Source organism: Odocoileus virginianus, chromosome 33, assembly GCF_023699985.2.
Source record: "Odocoileus virginianus isolate 20LAN1187 ecotype Illinois chromosome 33, Ovbor_1.2, whole genome shotgun sequence".
Taxonomy (NCBI): domain Eukaryota; kingdom Metazoa; phylum Chordata; class Mammalia; order Artiodactyla; family Cervidae; genus Odocoileus; species Odocoileus virginianus.
Window position 1 is genome coordinate 10,336,643 of NC_069706.1, and position 16,102 is coordinate 10,352,744.

Sequence of the window (16,102 nt, forward strand, 5' to 3'; positions counted from 1 at the left end):
GATAAATAGATAAACAGATAATTAAAAAAAATTAGATGGTGATCGTGGTACCAACTTCCTGGGATTGAAGTGAGGATTAGATATGATAGTGTTTACTTGACACGCCCAGTGAGAACTTAGTAAGTGTAATACATTTTCTTCCTGTGACTAGACATACCAGTATTTTGGCTAATTTGGAAACTAAAGGCTAGAATGATTCTCGTTAATTCCTTCATTCAGCAGATACTTATTTATAGTCACTGAGTTGGCATTGGCGCTGCTAGCTGGATGAGATGGTTGACGTTCTGAAGGAACTCAGGGTTGAGCCTGGGCAGTGGACGTGTAAATTGCAGACGGTTATGGTGGCCTGTAGTAATAATTACGTAGTATAGACTTGAGAGGCGAGTACAGGGTCTTCACCTGTCAGGTGGGCAGGATGGGACTTCCAGGCGGCAGGAGAAGCAAATGCAGGTGTGAGAGAAAGTCTTGGGATTGTGGGTGGTGTGTTGTTTGTGCCGGAAGTTGGGCTGGAAAGTCAATAGATTCTTGACTTCCTGTCATAGGGAAGCATTTGAGCTTTATCCGATAGAGTATTATTTTTTAAACTATGGCTATTTGTATAAGATTTTCACAATTTTTGCCACTCCCCTGTACCGTTTGTGCCAGAGATTGGCTTGAGGTGGAATTTTAAGGCCCCCCTTGTCTACTCAGGTCTTGTCAGTGAAATCGAAGATTGATGACTGCTGAAATATTTTTCTTGACATAGTAAAATGATTAACCTGAAAAATGTTCATTTTATGGTCCCCCTAAAATCATGTCATGTAACCCGAGCAGAATGTGGCAAGAAGGAAAATGATGTTGTCAGGTTTTCATTTCAGGAGGGTGGCTTCTGATCAGCAGGCTGGGGGGGGTGGGCCAGGGAGATGGGGTCGGGGTTGCAGTGAGAGGGGGCTGCTCTGCGCAGTGGACAAGGAAGCTGAATGGAGGTGGTGGTGCTGGGAGAAGGGACAGAAAGCTTAGGGTGAGCCTGGATGAGACTGATTGACCGGGGGATGAGACCTAAATGCTCTGGCTCTAAAGCATGGCCAGAAACCAGAACAAATGTATATTGTTTTAGATTTTGTTTATTTTTTTAAAAACAGTTTTTTTTTTGGCTCTAATAATAGGCCGCAAATTTTATTCTGAGCCACCTTTGCTTTCCCAGAGATATATCTGTACTGCGGGATGGCCTGCATCTTACCTGTTTCTTATTGGAGTATAGCTGATTTACAATGTTGTGTTAGTTTCAGGTGTAGGGCAGACTGATTCAGTTTTGTGAATATTATGTTGTTTGTTGTTTTGTCTCCAAAACATGTCTGATTCTTTGCAACTGCATGGACTGTAACCTGCCGCCAGACGATTTTCCAGGCAAGGATACTGAAGTGGGTTGCCATTTCCTTCTCCAGGGGATCTTCCCGACCCCAGGATTGAACCCGCAGGCGATTCTTTACCACTGAGTCAGCAGGGAAGTCCATCTATCTACCTACCTGTCTACTCTTTTTTAGGTGCTTTTGCCACATAGGTCATCACAGGATGTTGAGTAGAGTTCCCTGTGCTCCACAGTAGGTCCTTATTATTATTTTATGCAGAGCAGTATCTATACACCAGCTCCAATCTATCTCTCCCCACAGCCCCCCACCTCCTCCTGCCCAGTAATTGCAAGTTTGTTTTCTGCATCTGTGACTGTATTGTTTGCTGAAAGGAAGCTTTTGGTGTGGAGTTTTCTTTCTTCCAGGTTATGGACTCTGAACAAACTGGGAGACCCATTGGCCACTGGACCTGACGTCACGTCTCTGCTTCCTCATTTCCCGTTTATTCGGTCCTTCCACACTGAGGGGCTCTTGGCTTTCTCCATCCTCTCTCTCCCTTTTGATTTATCAGCTTCCTAGACTGATTCCTTCTCAGCTTTCACCTCCCATCCCTGACTTTGAAGCTCCTCATCTGCCAAAAGAATCGCAAATGCTAGTAGGTGTTTGCATCTGGACCAAAGCTTGAGGGTCTGTCTACCCCAGAGAAGACAGTTGCTATGTTTTTATATGTGTGTATTTTAATTAATAAATTAATATTGATTTATTGGTTTGCCTACACTGAGTCCCACCAGGGAGGTTCCTATAGTTGTTTTGTGTTTCTTTTTTTTTTATTTTGGCCTAGCTGTACAGCTTTTGGAATCCTAGTTCCCCAACCAAGGACTGAACCCACACTTCCTGTATTGGAAGTGCAGAGTCTTAACCACTGGACCACCTGGGAAATCCAGTTACTGTATTTATTTTAGTAACTTCAAAAAATGGTCAGAAATGATTTAACTCATTTAAAAATTGGTTATTTTTCCAATTTCTGGTTCCTCTGGTAGAATATTTATCTGATTTCTTTTTACATGCCCATCTGCCATCCTCAGGCCTAATAGAATCTTGAAAACTGTTGGCTTGTGAGTTTTCACTGTTACCAAGCTTGCATTTTTTTTTCCAATTCTTTGTTCACCTGCTTTTTTTTTTTTTCTTCCCCTCTTTTTCTCTACCCCATCTCTTCTCCCTCCCTCTGGGTAACTTATGTTAATGATCAAGAATCATTTGTTCTTTGTATTTCTCCATATTCTTAGAAATAAAATACACATATGTATATATACACACACACACGTACACAGGTTTTATTGCAGTGTCTTCCAGAAATTCAATTACATATGATGTTCTGCATCTGTATTTTCTCTCTTGGCACTATGCTGTCAAATCCTTTCCAAGTTAGAGTTCTAAAACTTCTTCTTAAAAAGCTGCACTATATTGTATTATGTGAAATGCACCAACAGTTGCCTACGAAGTAATACTGACTTTATGTCCAATTTTTACTACTGTGGGCAGTGAAACAGTAGACGTCCTTGAGCATCTTTTCTCGTGTATTGAGGGTTTTATTTGTTTGGCAGAGATTTCCGGGAGCTGAGTTGCTGGGCCAAAGAGAATACGTTTATTTTTAACAGTTGTGGTCAGGTATCTTTCTAAAAAACTTCTACTTGGTAGTGCATGAAACTACCCTTTTCTTCCTTTCTAATAATAGTTTTGAGTGTTGTTTTGAAGTTTTGTCAGTCTGATGGGTGAAAAGAGGTGGCTCACTTGTCACTGTAATTTGCATCTGTTGATTGCCAGTGAGTTTCAGTTTTTTATTTTTTTAAAGTTTGTTGGCTATTTGACTTTGCTCTTTTGTGCAGAGGTGCTTCATATTGTTTGCCCTGTTTCTTGTTGGATTATTTGTCCCCTTATCAGTTTGTGAGAGCTCTTTGTGTATGACAGTAATTAATTAACCTTTCACCTGTTTGTTGCATTGCAAATATTTTTCAGATCTGTCCATTATCTTTGTAAGCACAGGTAATAGTATCTATTATTATACTACATTGAAATAAAAAAAAAAATTATTTTGGCTGTGCTGGGCCTTCATTACTACACGTGGGCTTTCTGTAGTTGCGGCCAGCAGGATTCTCATTGCAGTGGCCTCTCTTGTTGCGGAGCACAGGCTCTGGGTCCACCGGCTTCAGTAGTTGTGGCACACAGGCTTAGTTGCCCCAAGGCATGTGGAATCTTCCCCGCATCAGGGATCGAACCTATGTCCCTTGCATTGGCAGGCAGATTCTCAACCACTGGACCATCAGGGAAGTCCTTACAATTTTTTACGCAATTAAATGTCTCTTTCCTGGTCCATATACTATCCTGCCAGTTTCTGGGTTTTCAGTGTTTTATGATCTTCCTCAACATTAGAGTGTGCGTGTGGTCTTTTACATTTTCCTCTAAGGTTTTTATTGTTTACAGTTAAGCCTTTGATCTGTCTGGGATTTATGTTTGTATAGTTCCTGGGATAAAATTAAAACCAGTTTTAGTTTCTTCTAGACGGATGCCACCTTTCTCAGAGATCTTTTTGCCTCTTTATCTCTGGTCTGCTGTTTCCTTGCGTTCCATTTACCTAGCACAGAGAGAGGACGCTCTCGACCAAAGCAGTGAGGACTGATTGAGATCTCCACGCTGATTTGATTCACTGGCCCACGGACCCCTTGCTCAGCAAGGAGTGGGAGAGAACCTCGCATGTTGGCGCTGCCTTGCTGTGGGTGAGGAGCCCAGCCTCACCTCCCAGCCCTCATTACCCTTCTCTAGGTGCGCTGGCCTGAGTTTCCAAGGATGCTTCCATCCTCTCACATGAGTGTAGATGATGCAAATAACTGAAGCCCACTCCTCTTCCTCTTTCTCTTCTTCCTCCTTCAGATAAGAATCCTACCATTTCTATTACTCTGTAACGTGATTAAAAAAAACTCCCCAAACCTGGGCATGTATTATGGACCTTGTTCCAGGTCACTGGGTGACATAATGGTGCAGCCTGCCATCAATGGCTTCTTCATAATAAAGATAACAGCCAGTGACAGTTTTCACTGGGTAGTTCCATCGACTGTGAAGCACACCTGGATTTCCAAGACCTTAAAATGTGGGGAGAAAGGTGCTGCTTAGGTTGTTTAGATTTGGCATCTCATTCTTTAAAATTTTCTACCTAGTATTTGGTAGTGTGGCAGTCCTGTAACTTATTAGTGTTTTCCTGTTAATGGGCGTTCAGGTTGTGTCTAGTTTTGTTTCTGCTTTTGCTGTTATAACAGTGCCACAATAGAGATGTTTGTGTATATGTCTGTCTTTGCCTTCTCGTGCTTTTATATTTGTTTATTTCGGCTTTTAGTTGTGAGATAATTGTGGAGGCACAGGCAGTTGTAAGAAATAGAAAGATCCCATTTATCTACTCAGTTTTCTCCAATGGTCTTACCTTGTAAAATTCTTGGATGGTAGGTATTTCAAATTTTGCTAATTTCACTTGTGTGTGTGTGTGTGTATTGAGCTCTGTGCAGTTTTATCACTCTGCAGAGTGATGTGTCCCCACCACAGTCAAGATACAGAATAATTTAATCACCACAGGGTTCCTCCTGTTTTTTTTTCTTTTCTTTTTTATTTAACCATACCCACCTCCCTCCCCATCTGTAACTCCTGGCCACTACCACTCTCTTCTCCAGTTCTATAATTTTGTCATTCTAAGAATGTTATGTAAATAGAATCATGCAGTGTGTAACCTTTTGGGACTGGCTCCCTCCCCCCCCCCCCCCCAATCAGGGTAATTTCCTTGAGATTCATCCAGACTGTTGGACTTATCAATAGTGTGTGGTCCTTTTTGTTGCCAAGTAGTATTCTGTGGTCTGGATGTACCATAGTCTGTTTATTCACTGGAGGATGTCTGGTTTGTTTTCAGTTTTAGGCTACTGCAAATAATGCTGCTGGAAACATTTATGAACAGGTTATTGCTGTGAACCTAAGCTTTCATTTCTCAGAGATAAGTACTCAAGAACGCAGTTTCTGGGTTGTATGATAGTTGCATGTTTAGTTTTATAAGAAATTGCCAACTGTTTTCCATATTGACTATACCATTTCCATTCCCTCCAGCAACGTGTGAGTGATCCAGTTCCTCTGCATTCTTGTCATCTTTTAATATTCTCATGATTTTCTATTTTAGCCATCCTATAGGTGTGTAGGCGTATCTCACTGTAGTGTTAACGTGCATTTCTCTAATGGTGAATGACGTTGAACATATTTCCATGTTCTTGGATATGTGTATCCCTCTTTGGTGAAATATCTGTTCATGTTTTTTGCTCATTTGTAATTAGTAGTGCTTTTATTTTTATAGGATAAATTCCTAGAAGTAGGATTGCTGAGTCAAAGGGTCTGTGCTTAGTTGCTGTCTGACTCTTGGCGACCACATAGACTGTAGCCTGCCAGATTCCTCTGTCCATGGGAATTCCCAGGCAAGGATACTGGAGTGGGTTGCTATTTCCTTCTCCAGAGTATCGTCCCGACCCAGGAATTGAAGCTGCACCTTCTGTGACTGCATCGCAGGCGGATTCTTTACCCGCTGAGCCGTCTGGGCCAAAGGGTATAGGCTTTTAAGAAAATCATGTTGCCTGATCTCTTTGTAGAGAGATGTAGCAATTCACATTCATATTCCTATTAACAGGACCCACTTATTTGTACTTTTGCTAGATCTGTGACTGGTTTTAAATTGGTAGTCCCAAGTTGGTATCTTAGTATTGCAACACTTTTTTCTCATTAGTGAGATTGAATATCTTTTCTGTGTTTGTTGGGCAACTGTATTTCCTCCTTTCATGGTTTATTTGTTCATCTTCTTTAATAGTTTTTTTATTTTTGGAGTTGCTTGTCTTGTCTGTCTGTAGAAGCTCTTTATGTACTATGACCTTTAATTTTTTTTCCAGTTATGTGCACTGTAAATATTTTCTCTAATCTATCATTTATTGCTTTACCATATTTATCATATCTTTTGCTATGTTGAAATTTAACATTTTTTTGTGGTTAATTCTATAAACCTTTGAAATTCTGCTTTGAGAGTATCCTGTCCTGCAGTTCTCCTGTATTTTTCTCTATAAGTTTTTACAGTTTTATTTTTCTTGTTGGTGTTGTTCAGTTGCTAATTGTGTCCAGCTTTTTGTGACTCCATGGACTGCACCACGCCAGGCTTCCCTGTCCTTCACTGTCTCTAGGATTTTGCTCAAATTCATGTCCGTTGAGTTGGTGATTGAGTTGGTGATGCTGCCTAACCTCTGCCACCCTCTTCTTTTGTCTTCAGTCTTCCCCAGCATCAGAGTCTTTTCCAATGAGTCGGCTGTTTGCATCAGGTGGCCGAAGTGTTATTTTTCTACACTTATATATTTTCTTGATCTTGACACACACTTATATATTTTCTTGATCTTTATGCATGTGGAATTTAGTTCTGTGGTTGTTTGAGACAAAAGTTTATTCTTAATTTTCTTTCAGCCCTATAACTACTTGTGTCAGTGCAGCTGTTAAATAGCTCATTCTTGCCCATCTGAATTGAAGTACTTCTAATATTATATATAAAATGTTTCCATATTTATTTGGGTTTTTGGGGGCAAGGAGGTTCTCTATACTGCTCTATTAATTTATCACTGTACCCAAAACCACACTGGACCAAGTTCTTCCTGTGATTAGTATTGGAATTCTATTAAATGTATATGTTAATTTGGGAAGAGTTAGCATTTTTATTTAAATAAGTCTTCCCATTTAGGAAAGCAATGTTTCTACTTATTTTGTTCTTTATACCTTTTAAGAATATTATGGTTTTATTCATATAGAACATGTATCTTTCTTATTAAAGCTATGATTTATTTCACTTTTGTTACTGTTGTGATTGTTGTTCCCCTCCACCATTTTATTGACTTAAAAAAAATCAGCTTTTAATGTTACTGTTTCTTTTATTGCAACATTTAAAATTTGCTGGTTAAAAACATTTTTATATGTTTTTGTAGGTCTTTTTTTGGCTTAACTTTATAATCTATGCTTTTAAAAAATGCCATTTCAAATTCTCTGCAAATAATGGTTGCTTGATATTTTTTTTCTCAGTGTAACTTTGATGCCATATTTCTTCATTCTTTGTAGCTCAGAGTAGCAATGTTTCTGGTTCTTGAGACATGAATACTTTTTAAATACAAAAAAAGAAGCTAAGTGAGAAAAACATAGAGGTAAGAAAGACATCACCAATAATTATTTTACCAAGTTGCTATTAAATTTTTACGTAATTCTCTTCAATTTTTTTTTAGCATAGTTGAAAACATACTTAATATATAGTTTCATACCTTGCTTAAGTTTCATTTCATATTATAAACCTGTTGGCTTATCATTATAAACTCTTGATAAATATTTTAAAGGCTAAATGGCATTCGATTATATGTTGTATTATCATTTAACCAATTCCCCAAGTGTCAAATCTTTATGTATTTTTAACTTTCCACAGTTGTAAAGGATGTTTTGAATATTTTCAGTCTTAAATCTTTATCTGACTTAGAGATTACTGTTGAGGATTGATTGGTGCTAGTAAAATTCAGCCAAAAGGGATGTGCACTTTTCTGAAAATTTTTAACACACAAATATAGGGCATGGCCCATTTCAAATGACTGTCATGTGATGGCCTTGCTGTAGCAAGGCTAGTTGATTGCACTGCCTTAAATCTGAGATGTGGCTAATGCTGTTAATGACTGTTTTTTTTTTTTTTTTGGGTACAATCGACTCTGTTCTAGGTGACTTTGGAGCTTTCCACATGAGGACAGTCCAGTCCATTTTCACTATTGTACTTGCTCTTCACCAAAACATTCCAATAAAGCTGTAACACAGTGAAAGGATTAGTTTGAAGTTATGCCCTCTGTCACCAGGTTAATTTGATGTGGTTCTTAAAATGCAGCTTTTATTACTGATCCTGTCTGTCTCACATTCACCATAAATGTCTCATAGTTGCCATAAAAAAGTACAGGATTCTAGGGCTTCCCTGGTGGCTCAGAGGTTAAAACAATACAGGATTCTTATTAAAGATTAATGTGACAGGTTAAGCAGTCTTGAAATATAGGACGCAGCTCAGGAGAACCAGTGCCTGCAGAATTTTAGCAGTAAAGCAGTTAAGCTCGTGCAAAGTCCAGCTGTGCGGGTGGTGGTGTTGTGAGACAGTTTTAGCAGGAGAAGGTTATTTCAGTTTTAGCAGGAGAAGGTTATTTCATTTTCCACTCGTTAACTCCTTCACTCCTTCATCAAGCTTTTACTGAGCACCCTGAGGGCAAGTTTTATTATTATTTTTTTAAGCAGCTTAATTGAAGTCTAATTTACTTACCATAAAAATCTACTCCTTGTACATGTACAGTGCGGTGAAATTTTCAAAGTAAATCTATAGAGTTGTGCAGTCATCACCCCAGTTCAGTTTCAGAACATTTTCATTACCCCAGAGAGTTTCTTTATGGCAGTTTACAGTGAATCCCCGATTCCAGCCTTAGGCGAGCACTAGTGTAATGGGTTGGCCAAAAAGTTCTTTTGGGTTTTTCCATAAGATGTTAGGGAAGGGCTACCCACTCCAGTATTCTGGCCTGGAGAATTCCATGGACTGCAGTCCATGGGGTCGCAAAGAGTCAGACACCACTGAGTCACTTTCACTTTCACATAAGAAGTTTTGGCCAACCCAATACTTGTAGTTTCTATATATTTACCTTTTCTTGACATTTCATGGAATCATACAGTGCATGGCTTTTGGGTCTGATTTCTTTCCTTTAGCATAACGTTTTCAAGGCTTGTCATTGTAGCATGTGTCAGTACTTTATTCCTTTTTATTGCTGAATAGTAGTCCATTGTGTCAATATAGGGGCTTCCCAGGTGGCACTAGTGGTAAAGAACCTGCCTGCCAGTGCAGGAGACTTAAGAGACACAGATTCTATCCCTGGGTTTGAAAGATCCCCTGGAGGAGAACATGGCAACCCACTCTAGTATTCTTGCCTGGAGAATCCCATGGACAGAGGAGCCTGGTGGGCTGCAGTCTATAGGGTCACACAGAGTCGGACATGACTGAAGCAATTTAGCACACACACGTGCATGTATGAATATACCACATTTTATTTATCCACTCATCTGGTAAATAGCTGTATACATAAAAACTTGAAGTGATTTTCTTGGCTGGTGCTTTTTAAAAAAAATTAAAACATCCACTGTTAAGTGCCCTGCTTAATTAAAAACATGGCCACTTCATTAACTTACATAGATGTGAGAAAATGCCTTGGAGGCAGCCGGTCCTTCCCCTTACCCCCAACATGGGTCTCAGAGAGCACTCAGTGGAAAGCATTCTGGAAAATAGGAGAGACTGGGCTGAGAAACCAGTGAGCTCCATGAAAGCAGGCGCCCCTTTCATTCTGCAGGAAGTGTCATCTTGCCCTGAGTCAGATGAGAAGAAATGGAACACCTTCAGGTGACATGATTATAAGTCAGTACCCATAGTACGCCCACCACAAGATGAAGGGTGTAGGTTACTGTGGTTGGACAAAGGTCTTCTCTTTGGTTCCCTAGTCTTAACTGACCTGGATTCCAACTTATACCAGATCTCCAGAGATGCCCCCCTTACCTAAGTAGACATCAAGTCCATGTTCTGAGTTCTTCGAGGGGAGGGACAATTCTGGTCACATGTATCACAGAAGCCAGGCATCTTGCCGGGTGCTGGAGCAACTAAGATGCCAGTTGCATCTTAGTTCCTGGCTGTCAGGGAACTTGAGTTAGCCAGAGGAGACAGCGGTGGAGAGCAGATTGTTCACAGAGAGATTGGCCAAGTGCTGCAGCGTGAGGAGGCACTCAGGAAGGCTTCCTGGAGGAGGGGATCCTTGCACTAAGTCTTGAATGACCTGTAGATATAAGCTCAGGTCAGATGGGGAGGGTGAGAAATAGAATGGCCTTCAGTAAGGCAGACATTGTGTAATAAACTAATTATAGGACTAACGCCCACCTTGGTTTTCTGCTGTGTTGGGTTGATTGTGACCTAGGTGCATCTGGAAGGTAATACTGCTGATGTAACCCAAACCTCAGGAGCTGAGTTAGTGCTGTTCCCCTGCATTCCATTCCCCTTAGAGGCCAGATGTTATTATAGAGTTGATGGGGCAGTTTTCGACTTGTGCATTGGAGCCAAACAACCTGACTCGGATTGTTGAGTTAATCATTGTATTTGCAGATGATTCGATTAAAGATACAGGCTGTGGTTTAATATGGAGACCTCTAAACACAGAGCAAGGTTTTCCCTCCACCTCCTCACCCCACCGCCCTGAGACAGGGCCCTTGGTCAGGCTCCATTTGATCATGCCTCTGTTTTGGTTTCTGTGGGATTTAGTTTTGGCGGGCGTCCTGGCTTTACAGGGAGTCCTCAGAAGTGTGCCCCTGTGGATGTACAGAGAGACTAGCATGTGCACATCTAATGTTTGAGTGACATCTGCCCAGCGAAAAGGGTTGTTTCAATGTGGGGAAGTCTTCTGGGACCAAGGTTCATCACCCTTTTACATACCCACTGAAAAAGCACATACAGAGCACACGCTGTGTACTAGGCTCTGAGTGAACTGGGTCCTGGGGACCCAGGAGGACCGGTAGGAGTTGGCAGCCAAATAGTGTAGGTGAGGACACGCGTTAGGTTTGGGATGCAAGAAGGGACTCCTTCCTTTGGAGGGCTCACTTTGATCCTTGGCAGTAGTAGCCTGGAATGCTGGGATAGATTAGTGATGTCTGCCACAGGCACAGACTAGAGAGTCAGTATACATGTGCTGTGTGTTTGCTGATACTGTGTTAGGGGTTCCTGGTATAGACAGAACACTTGAGTAAAGGTGGCATATGGGAGAAAGGGGACTTTTGTCTTAGAATAAAGCTTGTTTGTCATGGTATGGAGTGTAGTGGGAACTACCTTGGATAGCGTGGGAGTGGGTAGGTATGGAGTACGGATATTGCTGTTAATTACATACTTAATATGTGCTCTTAAGTATCTCTAAGCCTCAGTTTCCTGACATGTAAAATGCAGGTAATGATACCTGCCCCAATCATATCATCATGGGAGGAGCTAGTGAAATCATGGATGTGAAAATGTTTACCACCCACAGTGATAAACACTTGGAGTATAATTACTACAGGTGTGGGAGTGGGTGGGGCAGGAAATGCCTGCAGTTGGGCAGGGATGAGCCAGCTGGTGGTGGCCTCAGGGTCTTTGCACTGCACCCCTCTGCCCAGCCTGCTGCCTCTTGTCAAGTCTAGGTCATGACTCTAGGGTTACCTCCCTTCAGGCCATGCCATCTAAGCCTGTTCTTGCCTTGGCTGTATCTGCCACCTCATCTTGTTTTATTTCCTTCTAAGTTCTCATCAACTGATAGGATCTGTTTGGCTTGTTTGTGAATCTCTCCCTGCTAAGGGAGAGAGAGAGACCTTACCTGTCTCACTCCTACCTTTATATCCTCAGAGCCTAGAACAGCGCCTGGGACAAGTTCAGGATTTCTTAACGTTTGTTGCCTGAGTGAACAAATGGAAGCGTTTCCGAGGTCTACAGATCCAGTTGGGCTGAGGGCCTGGGAGCCCTGGGAGGACTGTTAGGAATCGAGTGTGGTTATGGTGACCTCATCTCTGTGAACATGGTCCTGAATCTCCCCTTTCTTTGGTTATTGAGAAATAAATTCAATTAAATCCACAGTAATTGTAACTTAATTGAAAATTCCATCAACTCCAGATCTGCCTTCAACAATGTAATCTCTTAACAACAAAATAAAGAACAAGAATCAGAATTCACATTATTTCTTCAGGGTATGTAACAGGCCATGAAATTACACAATGTTTCCAATTTGGCAGACCTGTGAATTCAATCTCTTAGAAGATAATCTTGTTTCATAAAGGACATGATATGAATTAGAGTTGAAACCTGTGAATTGGATACAAATTAACACCCAACCCCTCCCTACACACAACTGATTTGTTTTTAAATTGGTCCCCCCCCCCCCCCCCACGGCTGGCACCAATTCCATTTCCCCTCCTCTCTTGTGAATTGTTACTGTGCTTTCACCAGTCTGATGAACAGGGGCTGGACTGCGTGGGGCTGCCCGGAGTTAACCTGAAAGGAGCATAGATGGGGAGAGCTGGTGGGGAGTCAGCTACATGTCAGCTCCCTGCCTGTAAATCCTGGTGTTTAGTGTGTTCCTTCACTCGCTCCCCCGGGAGATGCGGACACCACCCTGGTTGTTTCTCTCCCTTCCCGGGGTGGACTGATGAATCACTGGTTCTCTTGCAGGGTAACCTGTCTGTGTGCCCAGTTTGAAGCCGTCCTGCAGCACGGCTTGAAGAGGAGTCGAGGGTTAGCACTCACGGCGGCCGCGATCAAACAGGCAGCAGGCTTTGCCAGCAAAACCGAAACAGGTACTGCTCGGCCGGGTGAACCCCAGAGCATATCCCTTCCTCTCTGCCCTTTTAATTTTTATTTATGTTTTAGTAACAAGCAAGGCAGTCATTGTGCGGGACTGCTGGGGGCGGGAGGCCCGTGGTGATGCGGAAATCCACGGTAAGGATGTCTCACTGGCAGTCAGTACCTGTGTTGTCTGGCATGTTAATTGAAAGGAAGTCACCCTTTGTGCAGAATTCTCAGAGCCACGTGTTGTGGTCTCAAGGGACTCGGGGGGGCCTGCCACTGAGGTGCTTATTTTGCCAGCGTGGTGTATCAATTGCTGAGAAGTGAATAATCTGTTCTGATTTGATGCACAAGGATAGCACAGCATTTCATAATTAAATCTGTCTTCAGTAACAGTGACAGAAATCAGGCAGATCTCTGAGCTTAGAATTCTACCACCATCCATTTTAAAGCTGTCACAGCATTTCCCTTGTCCTGTGCTCCTGTGTCTCTGAGTGACAGGAATGATGCTCCTAATGATAACTGTTAGCACCCATGGGTACTTAGTGTCAGCCTGGCGTGTTGTTAGTCTTTCATATGAATTAACTCACTCAGCTCACGGGACAGCGCTGCGAGTGGTCAGGATCTTCATCTGTGCTCTCTGAGGTGCAGCCATCATTTGTTCAATGGTTTGCTTTGGATCTGAACTTCTTTTTTTTCTTTTTTCTTAATTAATTTATTTTTAATTGAAGGACAATTGCAATATTGGTTTCTGCTGGGATCTGAACTTCTTTGTTTTTAATATTTATTTGTCTGTGCTGGGTCTCAGTTGTGGCATGTGGGATCCAGCTCCCTGACTAGGGATCGAACCTGGGACCCCCCTGCATTGGGAACACTGAGTCCTCGCCACTGGGCCACCAGGGATGTCCCTGGATCTGAACTTTGAAGTGTATCATGTTGTATAAAAACCCCCCACAGCCCCGATTTTGAAGAGCAGGTCCTTTAAGACCCTGTTTGTGGGTGCCACCGTGAATTCCTGAATCTTGCTGCTGTGATGTCATTGTCCCTGCTGAGTAAAACGTATCACCTTTGCTCCTCTGCCTCCTTTCACATTGAGAAATCAGCCCCGGCCGTGTTTGGCAGAGCCGTCTGGAAGTTCTCTGCCGACTGCCTTTCCCTCTCACCCATGTGGGCATATCTCCCTTCCCCTTTCTCTCAGCCCTCCAGCACGTCTTTGATCCTGTTCATCTTGCCAGTTGCTCTTTTTCAGAAATGAATGTGGCTCCTCTTGGGCCTGCAAGAAGGATTCCTATCACTGTGGATTTTTCTTCTGCCTCCCTGGGTCACAGTGGGCCAGCTCAGAGAAGAGCCAGCATCGAGGGCCTCAGTCCTCGTAGAACCTGCAGCTGGCTACATTGGCCACCTTGAACATCAGCCTCAGTAGCACTTAAAAAAAATTTTATCTGAGCCAGATCTTAGTTGTGGCACGTGACGTCCTTGATCTTCGTTGCGGCATGCAGACTCTTAGTTGGGACATATGGGATCTAGTTCCCTGACCAGGGGTTGAATCTGGGCCCCCTGCCTTGGGAGTGCAGAGTCTTAGCCACTGGACCACCGGGGAAATCCCTAGGTGGCATCTTATGTCCAGGACGCTTCCCTGAGCTCTGTGTAGAGGTGATCTAGGGCTGATTGATGGCTATTTGAGGACATGGCTTTTCCGAGAGTCCCCCCCGGCTTGCTGGCCCCTCTTTCTTTTTATTTCCTTCTTACCTGTCTGTGGGGAGCTTCCTTGGAGAAACTGGTGTGGAACGGACCACAAGGCTCTGGACCGTTCTGGGCATGGCAGAGGCAACCATGGCTTTGGAGTCAAACTCCGAGGGTAAGCCTGGCATGATCCTGGGAAAATGCCCCTTTGTGCCTTCCATTTTCACTTGTAAAGACAGAGCGTCTTGTCTCCATGGGGGGTTGTCAGGAGGCTTCACATGATAACCTCATGTGAAGCACCTGCTTCATTTCAGAGACACGCACACCCCCCCGCCAAATGTTTAACCAGTTACCTTTTCCTAAATACCCTTTACACATCTCATGTCTTTTTCCATCTCACCCCCTCTTGAAGCTCTGACCTTTTGACCGTGAAGAATGGCTCTTTCTATTCCCATCCAGACTAGAATTCTTGTCTTTTTGTTACTTGGCCCTGGTGATCACAGAAGCACCTACACATTTGCGAGGCATCACCAGCCTTCACATTCTCACTGTTTCCCTGCATCTTGCATGATTTCTACCCTCGTGTCTTAAAGATGCTGATGAGCGAGTGGGCTCTGGCTTTGTTTCTGCTGAGTGTGTGCCGCACAGTCTCCTGGCTGATTAGACGTGAAGCAAAGACCAGACTAGCTTTGCCCTCGAGTGGCTGCCAAGGGCTTGTGTCATCATTGTCGGCAGCATTAATTAACCATTCACAAGTGCAGGATGGTCCTTGGCTGATTAAAACCTCTTTCCTGCCATTGAATGTTTGATTAAAAACCTCATGGAGGGGGGCAGGTGTTTTTTCAGCTGCTAAGAGTTGGGAAAGATCGGATCAATGGCTTTTTATGGTTGTTCTTAAAGCCATTGGAATGGCCTTGCCAGGCAGAATGGAGAAAATGAAATCCTAAGAGATGGATCAGACAGAAATGAGCCTTGTCCAGCTCTCTTGTCCCTCCTGGCTGCGGGGCTGGGCCTGCTGCGTAGCTTAGTGATCGGGAAGCAGGGTTGAAAGCCCCACTCCGCGACTTGTCACACACAAGATCTCTGGGACATCTCCTCTCTGAGCTTCTGTTTCCTCTGTGTAAAATAAAGATCGTAGCAGGACCTGCCTTGTAGGGTTGTGGTGGGGGCTGGAGGCCTTGGTATTGATCTGCCCGGGCTGGTACACGGTGATAACATGCCAGTTACTTTCCAGCGTAGGTGATGGTGTCCTTGCGTTTCAAACGATGATACAGAGTCTCCTTAGTTAATAAGTTGCCCAAGTTCCCGTCTACAGCTGGTAAATGGCAGAGCTGAGGATTCAAGCCCAGGTCAGACCCATGTAAAATTCCTGGCTCTTCCCTGCTCCCCGCCTCCTCGGGCAGCCGGCCTGATGCCTGTTATTGCCCCTCTGTGGACCTCTCCAGCTCCGTTAACTGAATTGAAAATGACAGGAGAGAATGAGTAATGGTAAATTAATCCACAAGTCTGTTGCATTAGCTCTGTTTCTAAATGAAGAGAGAAAAGCTGAACTTCAGCGTAATGATTGAACAAAATGACATTGTTGGAAATCACAATAGTGGGATAATACTGAGAGTCTACCAGGGGCATGCCTGCTGCGTTT

The 16,102-nt window shown here is 43.0% G+C and overlaps 1 protein-coding gene across 2 annotated transcripts in view; it reads left to right on the forward strand.

The window, feature by feature from the left end:
* SNX29 (sorting nexin 29) overlaps positions 1–16,102 on the forward strand; it is a 577,193-nt gene that overhangs the window by 34,856 nt on the left and 526,235 nt on the right. For both annotated transcript variants that reach the window (XM_070460803.1, XM_070460804.1), the window contains exon 4: positions 12,664–12,788. In XM_070460803.1, the coding sequence (XP_070316904.1) occupies positions 12,664–12,788 (125 nt within the window). The remainder of the gene's footprint in view (positions 1–12,663; positions 12,789–16,102) is intronic.